At 39.2% G+C, this 8096-nt stretch overlaps 4 protein-coding genes across 4 annotated transcripts in view; 1 reads left to right on the top strand and 3 right to left on the bottom strand.

Moving 5' to 3' along the window:
* The window catches only part of SARC_01597 (hypothetical protein), a gene marked incomplete at both ends in the record, with an annotated part of 3711 nt that extends 3358 nt beyond the window's left edge, over window positions 1-353 (bottom strand). Inside the window, one exon of the mRNA XM_014304702.1 lies at window positions 279-353. Coding sequence (XP_014160177.1) covers window positions 279-353 — 75 coding nt within the window. The remainder of the gene's footprint in view (window positions 1-278) is intronic.
* Window positions 354-1478: 1125 nt separating this feature from the next.
* SARC_01598 (hypothetical protein) lies at window positions 1479-2263 on the bottom strand (the record flags this gene model as incomplete). Its single annotated transcript, XM_014304703.1, has 1 exon — window positions 1479-2263. A coding segment is annotated over one exon (503 nt), but the record flags the coding sequence as incomplete, so codon positions are not given.
* Window positions 2264-4316: 2053 nt separating this feature from the next.
* On the top strand, window positions 4317-5588 carry SARC_01599 (hypothetical protein). Its single transcript, XM_014304704.1, has 3 exons — window positions 4317-4519; window positions 4725-4868; window positions 5331-5588. Exons 1-3 carry the CDS (start codon window positions 4474-4476, stop codon window positions 5495-5497), a joined length of 357 nt encoding a protein of 118 aa, XP_014160179.1. The 5' UTR covers window positions 4317-4473; the 3' UTR covers window positions 5498-5588.
* A 78-nt stretch (window positions 5589-5666) lies between these two features.
* Window positions 5667-6854, bottom strand: SARC_01600 (hypothetical protein). The gene has a single exon (XM_014304705.1). It carries the CDS (start codon window positions 6792-6794, stop codon window positions 6243-6245), a length of 552 nt encoding a protein of 183 aa, XP_014160180.1. The 5' UTR covers window positions 6795-6854; the 3' UTR covers window positions 5667-6242.
* Between the last annotated feature and the right edge of the window lie 1242 nt (window positions 6855-8096).

Genomic DNA, 8096 nt, shown 5'->3' on the forward strand with positions numbered 1-8096 from the left:
GTATGTATGTGTGCACGTGTATGTGTCTGTATGTATATATATATAGGTGTGTTTATGTGTGTGTGTGTGTGGTGTGTGTGTGTGTGTGTGTGTGTGGGTGTGTGTGGGTGTGGGTGTGGGTGTGTTTGCGTTTACGTATGTATGTGGTTTTGTATCTATGTATCCATATATACAAATATGAACATTTTATTATGAAAAATAGTTCAATAACAGTGAGCAAATATCAGCGAATCAACAATACAGATATACATGATATGGCTTATAGGTAGCAACTCTACCTTCTCGGTTTCGGCGATGATGGCATATGTTTCGGCAGTAGGCGTGAACAAGTCGTCAATGGTTAACCCCTCCATATCGCACAGCGGAGATTCAATTAGAGTTATAAGGTGGTGTAGTATACGAAACCAATCTCCTTTGCTGGAGCTTATATATCTAATAAAGGATAGCTGAATTAAGCTACAATCTTCTGCCCAAATAGACTTCTAAATTCAGGCGTGTATCTGTCCTATCCAGTCTCGACTATTCAACTAAACCCGCATACTCTAGCGCGCGATACATCTAACTCGTGAATATGCAATATACAAGGCTAAACAAATATCATTCATGTAGTAAACATATATTCATAGTAATGGCGGATCTCGTGAGAAGGTGCATCCAACTGTACACTTTTCATGAGCTACACAGTAGACTAGATATCTATATGTATTTATAATTATTCTACTTAAATACATGACGCAACAATGTTATTTACAATATTGACTGATTCTGTGATTCAGAATATTCACATGTACTCATTCTGATACGCTAAGCCAATCAAAATATGAAAACGCTATGATTTGCATGCGATACGCTTCAATAAGACAAAATATGTATACATAAATAAGTATGTGGATTACACGCTCGAATGCACCATTAGTAGATTATTGTATACAAGAGATGATACGTAGTTGAAAAAACTCAATTGCTGCAAAGGTTGAGTATTGTAATAATAAATCGAGACTGTTCAGTGTTCACAACTGCTGACAGAGAAGCCGCTCCTTTCCTCCTGTGTACAATTGTACATAGCAATTGCCCTTATTATATAATTTAATGGTATAGGTGCAAGCCTCGGCAGACTTGAAAGTGCCCCCCCTTGGAGTGTACACAATGCACATTGCTGTTGGTGGAGATGACTTACACCCACAACGTTGTCTCAGACAAGGCGACCTACACTGTACAGAGTCATGTCTTTATACAAGCCATCGAGGCATATAATTGTACAACACAGCAGACGACAGTCTATCAAGGGCACAAGCTAGTTGACGAGTTTGAGACACTGGGCTCTTACTGAATTCAAAAGGACTACGCTTATGCCTAACACATGAATCTGAGGAACAAATATGGGTGTTCTCTTTTTAAGCCAAAGGTACTGGTTGTCCGTACGGCTGTTCCCCATTGATGACAAACCCAAATATATAGATAATCTCATTGCAAAATGACTGTATTTAATGTTTATAAATGTTTATTTATGTGCCTGTGTGTTCGATTTTCAATAGACTATGGTCCGTAGGCCTTTATAGAGACGGCCTCCAAATATTCCTGTATCCATTAAATATTAAAATTTCAACTATTAGGTGATTTCAAACAAATTGTAACTCTCACATCGTATTCTCTTTTTGTATATGTGTATACCTCGAAGTTGCGGTGTCCCAGAAAATAGTATAGCGTACTTCTTGTTATGCCAAAAGTCTGGTGTTCATGCTTTTACGGGGAAGGTGTATTTATGACATTCTTTGTCGCTCTGCAATAACCGTCTTGCAGTTCGGACACATATGCTTTACGTCGTTGCAGGAATCCAATACTAGTGGCAGAGGTGCACATATCCACCATCCGAAAAAACATAAAACGAGCGAACTCGCCCAAGCAAAATTACCAGCTGTATGAGCAGTTTCCGTCATTACGTTCTTGCTACAGCTGGGACAGAACAACAGCTGTGGTTTGTACCCCGGACCTGTGGTCAGGTACACACGGGTTGGGTTGTTGAAGTCTTCATATGGTGGTGGCACTAGAGGTGCTGTTTCTCCGGTCGCGTGGTATGTTTGTGTGTGAGTCATGTTCGTACCAACCGCACTACTACGGTATGGGCAGCCGTAGTTGGAACTGTTCGGTGCTAACTGCTGTGGCTCCGCGGTTGCTGAGAATGCGGGGAGATAGTCGGGATTGCTTGGAGGCGGGGTCGCGGTTTGCGATTGATACTCATTGTTGGATTGTTTTCCGGTCATGGTGATATAAAATGAGAATGGAGATTGCCGTGGTCGAGGTTTATATAGTTATGCACAGACGCATACTTGCCTAATCATAGTAGTATTTAGTATGCTCTATGTATGAGTCATCGTGCCAAGAAAGATGAGTCATAACGTGATAGCATCGATGAGTCATTGTCGTTATTGGGAGCAAATATATATATTCACTCCACCACAGAAGGCCAGAATGGCAGAACCCTACCAATGAGACTATTTAAATACATCGTAAATACAGCCCCTCTAAAAAAATAAAAAGTTTGCATGTGATATGTAAATATTGTATTATTTTATGTCTAGCCCCTGGCTTTTGCAGAGAGAGATTAATTTGTTTTACGGTACATGTCCATTTATTACAGTGTACATATTATTATATACGGATACGCATCTCGCCTGCGTATAATAATCACGGGAGCCATAAATGATATGGCTATCTGTGGTACGATGTTTGCAAATACCTTTCCTGCCAGGAGTGAACCACTTGATAGGCACAACGTTATTTATTTATTTTAGATTGCTTTTGTCTCAATTGTCATTTCCAACATATCAGTAGACTACCTGCTATTTATGCTATAAAAAATTTAACGGCAACTGAGGTCACCATAGCTACGCATGAAGTAGCGTTCAGTCTCTATTTCTTTAGTAATCTGCTGCTGTAGCTCTGCAGTTTTTGTTTACGATTTCCGATGTCAATAACTGGTGCCATCTGCTACGGTATGTGTCAGTCGTTTTTTTTCCCAGACGCACGCTATGTAGTTTAAGAGCGATACCACGCGATGGTGTTTTTATCTTGACTAATTCAGTCGTATTATATCTGCTTTACTACTGTCATAGTGTTATTTTTGTGTATTTTTTTGGTATTCACAATTGAACTATCGTTTATCGCTGCCTATGGTATATGTTGATAAAGAGATGTAGCAATGGATTGTGCTGTACTCAGTATTCTTCTGTGTATATTCTATCAAAACGACCGTGTCATATTTGCTCTATTCAACAAAGTGTTGTCGTATGATGCTATTTTTTATGCATAATCACATATGAGTGTTTAAAAGTCTTCGAGATCACAACAGTAAATCATGTTATCATGTTGATGTATTTGGTCTGAAATGGAACGATTCTCTTTTTCTCTCGCGTAGAACACCGAGTCTGAACTCTAAATTCGGTATCGTGGTGTCGTATGATATGATAAAATATACATGCGTGAAATATAAAAGGTTTCTGAAATCCTAAATCGCTGCAACCATTGGATGTTGTACAATCGCTGTACGTCGTGCTTGTTGGTGTTGGGAGCCAATCTACAGTGAGGTGGCGGTCACTGCGTGCATGCACACAATAGATATTCATTCATTTTTTTTTAATTGTTGTTCGATATCTAAGAAACGACATGATATTTGTCAACACAACATCTGTGAGGTCTTGAGGAAGCAGAAATGATATCTGGATCGGCTTCATGTTGAGCCCAAAGCACTTTTTGTAATAGTGTCCGAACTTTTTTCGGGTTGAAGCTGACTGTTATTACGATGACAGTAAGCATATAGTTTGTATTCATTTAGTATAATAAATATATTATTCGAATCGTATTTGGCCCCACATGTGGTATTGGTGCAGTATTCAAAGTTGCATTGGCAGCGCAGGTATGGTAATCAGTCGAACACCAAATGCATGTTGCTTTTTCCTTGTCGGGTGGTTATATATATATATATATATATCTATATATATCAATTTTTATAATGATTCTGTATTTAGCGCTGTGTTTAGGGAAATTTATTTTCACTATAAAATATGGCAACTAGACGCTAGACTTTGTAGTACTATCGGATATTGAGCCCATAGTATGTGATGCAATTTACGGAGCACACCAGCAGTTGTGAGGGATTAGTCCGTTAATACTCTATGTCACTGAATATACTTCAATTGCCGAGTTACGGGGTGAAACTTGGTTCGTTCGAATTTGGCGATGGAAGGCCCTGGATCTCTGTTGAATATTCACATATTATCATATAGCGCTACAGTTGATGGGTTCATCTCAGAATGTACGGAATTTTGTTCCAACAACAACTAAAAGATGAGAGTATCCTAATATGAGAAACATACGCGCCGTAGTTCAGCAATCTCTTCTCGGAAGTACTATAAAATGCACAAGCAGACCTCATAGAATCCTCAGTTTTCTTTGCTAGATCATTTATACATCACAATGGCCGCCTGGTTGATTTCGTTTCTGGTAGCTTCCTTCGCCATAGGTAAGTGAATGCTAATTCACTTTTAATTTATCGCGAGTTTCGGAAGAAAAGTTGCCCAGTTTAATTTACTGCTATTATTGAGATTAATTTCGTGTATACATTGTTAATAACTACATAACAGTTGAAGTGAATGCCCAGGAACAGAAACTCGATATATTCCAGTGCTGATAATCTATCTCTATATCACGTTAAAATTGATGCTTAGCTGCCACTTCAGCCGAAACTATCTGTTACGGACAAGACCCAAGCTGTGCAGCTGAGTCTACAACTTGTGTGGAGGCTACTGCAAATCTCGCTGATTCCCCTGGTAAACCAGAATGCGTTGAGGCAGCGAAAGCCGGGTTGTTCCGTAAGTTAAAGGATGTATACGGATGTGTAGGCATGGTATACCTTGCTCGTAGTAGGCCACTTGATCGAATCATTCGTTGTGTTTTATGTACATACAAATTTGATGTGTATTGCGTACATCACTACTTGTGCTAATTAAATTTGATTCTGCATTTAGACAAAAAACAATTTATAGAGTTGTTTGTCCTAGCCCTTATAATAGTTACTCGTCTCATCTGTGACATAATATTGTACACCCGAGCAAATCTTCAAAACCGTCATACTACGAAAAGAGCAAACTTATGTGCCGTAGTCGCCAGTGTAACATATGAATACGTTCTTCTGCACACAGTTACGCTCCAAATTAGCATGAAACCAATTGAAAACTGATCTGACAGACGCTCACGTTGCACGACAATATGCTTTCGTATATACCGACCAACATTATTACTCTTACTTCACTGACCGATACAATTACATATAGAGACCTACTCTACCTTCATCAAGACCGACGAGTTCTATTCTATCAATGTGTACATGGATGCCGATTGTACTCAGGTGCTCTTGACAACAGATCTTGGAGAAGATGTTTGTACTGAGGTGGTGGCTCCTATGACTGCTCCATGGTACGTGGTGGTCTCCGGTAATTAAAATTTACAGGCCCTAAATAAAATACTTTGCCAAAGATCCTTGTGAATATATCGGTATTGGTATTGATTTGATCAGTTTCGTATCTAGATATATTTTTATTCTTCTTAGTAGTACAAACTTGGTTTAAATAGAGTTGTACATCTTCTGAGTATTTTTATATATGCATCAACGGTTGCTAATTACTATTCAAAATCATACGCTTTAGGAATCAAACCGGCTGACCGTATTGAGGGCCTCAGTTGTCTATCTACTCTTAAAGTACAAGTTTTATTCTTTTTACCCGTGGATTTGAAGCATCTGTCTGTGTTTATATATTTTTATTCATTTATTTAATTGCAAACATCTCTTTTATCTAAAGAGTTGAGAAGAGTGTGCTCGCTGCCAGTTGATATTTCACTGAAAGGCCAACTAGATGCCGTCGATTGTTACTCTCAACCCGTATGTTGCATATAAGCTGCGATCACTAGCGTGCGACCGCTGTGCCAAACAAGTTTTCATGACTCCACACATGCCTAGCATTTTTCGGTTTAGTATGATCGCGAATTAGTCAATTGTATCAGTCTTTGTATCGAATATAGTCGAGGACAAGTGTTATTACTTTCACCCGAGTAACTATATACCGGTTTCTGACATTTTAAAGCCCAGCGGTACAGGGCTCCATACTGAGGTATTACTGCATATGTGCATAAATCAGCTGTAACCCCTCATTTTTTTGAGTATCTGTGATGACCTACAATCAATCTCACTAGTACATGCCTGGTGGCAGCATAGCCGAATGGGCAGTCGACATACTCTGGAATGACTGAGTCTGATAAACCGCACCTTGCTGCACTCCGTAGCCGTTCTGTGCATGCACTGGTTGCTGCTGATACTGCTGATAACCAATGCTTTGTGCTGGATGTACACCATACATGTTGGGCATAGATGATGTGTTCATCTGTGCCGGTGTGGTTGAGTTGTAGTTAAAATGATTCTGACTGTCTTCCCATTCCAATTTCGCTCGCACATTGGGGTCGACAGGTACTCCGCGGTCGTCTACGTCATACGCCTCAGGATCATTGTTGTCAGCATCGACCTCGACGAAGACTTCTCGAGTTGTGCCGTCGGGTAAAGTTCTATACTGTTTTACACGTTTGCGTTTGTTGTACATCTTGTAGGCTATCATACCGGCGCCAGCCACAGCACCGGCAACTGCCAACTTCTTAAGCATACCTCTATCGTGTGTGTCTTCATGTTGTCCCTCAGATGGGGCGGATATTGGGGCGGAATATCCGTACTGCTCTGGATAGTAACTCATGCTATTTGTGAGGTGTAAATTTTTGACTTTTTTAAGTGTAAATGTATTTTATGAATGCTGTGGAATGAATCTCCAAACTTAAGGGAATCCGATTTATATACATGTTGATGTTGTATGTATGACTCATCATGCCTATCTTAGCCATCGCATTTACAATATTTAATATGTAGAGTACCATGGATTTGTCGCACGGGGAGATTCAGTCGTGAAGTTGGATTTTGTATTGGACGCAGATAGATATTACAGAAATCACCTGGCCGACAATGTATTTACTATTAAAAATTCACACACCGTGAAATATATAGATTTCACACATTTTGACAATTTTAACCCGAGTAAAAATAGATCGCTGAGAGCGACTTGTGAGCCTTGAGCTGTTAGTTGGACGGGTCGGACTGGCGCACATCGGTGACGACATTTGTGGGTGGGTGTCGCTGGGTGTGACGGTGGATCATCAGCGTTTATAACTGGTTAAGAAAAATAGGTGGGTGATTTTAGGTGGGAGATAGAAACATATGCACTGAAAAATAGGTTAAAACATATACACTCTGATACCCAAAAAAAAAAGGATGAGTCATAGGAAAGAATGACTTATTTCTTACAACTTTGATTGGTTATTATGAAACAAACATTGTAATCCAGAGTTCCAGAATCCAGAAATGAGAAATCAAACTACATACCCAGGGCCAGAACTTCCAGAAAGCTCAAACAACTAACAAGCCACAAGGTCATCATGTGAGAGAGTCAGAGGAAGGAGAGTCGAAACTCCCGACTTCAGAGGAAGAGACCTAAAAAAGTAAAAGCACGCAGCCACTCACAGAAGGTAAACAATAATAAAAAATGTTTTTAAATACATACAGTATTCATCTTTATGCAAGACAAGTTCATGGTTTATCTTGGTTGTAAATATCCAATACACATTTGTGTATTTATTTATGCATATTTGATCAGACGGGTATGCGATAGCACGGAGCACCCGTGTCATCAGAAATATAGTGAGATATTTGGCACACGTGCAGAAAGTAAGAGGCCGAAAAACACAATAGAAGCAGTGCAGACAAGTATACTAGTACAGACATCACAGCTAGATAAACGGGACGCAGGGCAGGGTGTGTTTGCCTTACGCGATATCATGAGAGGAGAAGCTGTATGCACATATCCGGGTGTGCACACTCCAGGTACTGATGATTCGGTTTATATATATATATATATATATATATATATATTAGTATATATATATATATATATATATATATATATATATATATATATATATATATATATATATATACTATAGTATTA

This window comes from Sphaeroforma arctica (genome assembly GCF_001186125.1).
Source record: "Sphaeroforma arctica JP610 unplaced genomic scaffold supercont1.64, whole genome shotgun sequence".
Lineage (NCBI taxonomy): Eukaryota > Ichthyosporea > Ichthyophonida > Sphaeroforma > Sphaeroforma arctica.

Excerpts from the sequence above, each read along its gene's own strand:
- SARC_01600 (XM_014304705.1), bottom strand. The coding sequence starts at position 6,794 with ATGAGTTACTATCCAGAGCAGTACGGATATTCCGCCCCAATATCCGCC.
- SARC_01599 (XM_014304704.1), top strand. The coding sequence starts at position 4,474 with ATGGCCGCCTGGTTGATTTCGTTTCTGGTAGCTTCCTTCGCCATAG. Across the intron at positions 4,520-4,724 it reads GGTAGCTTCCTTCGCCATAG|CTGCCACTTCAGCCGAAACT; the intron begins GTAAGTGAATGC and ends ATTGATGCTTAG. Across the intron at positions 4,869-5,330 it reads AGCGAAAGCCGGGTTGTTCC|AGACCTACTCTACCTTCATC; the intron begins GTAAGTTAAAGG and ends AATTACATATAG.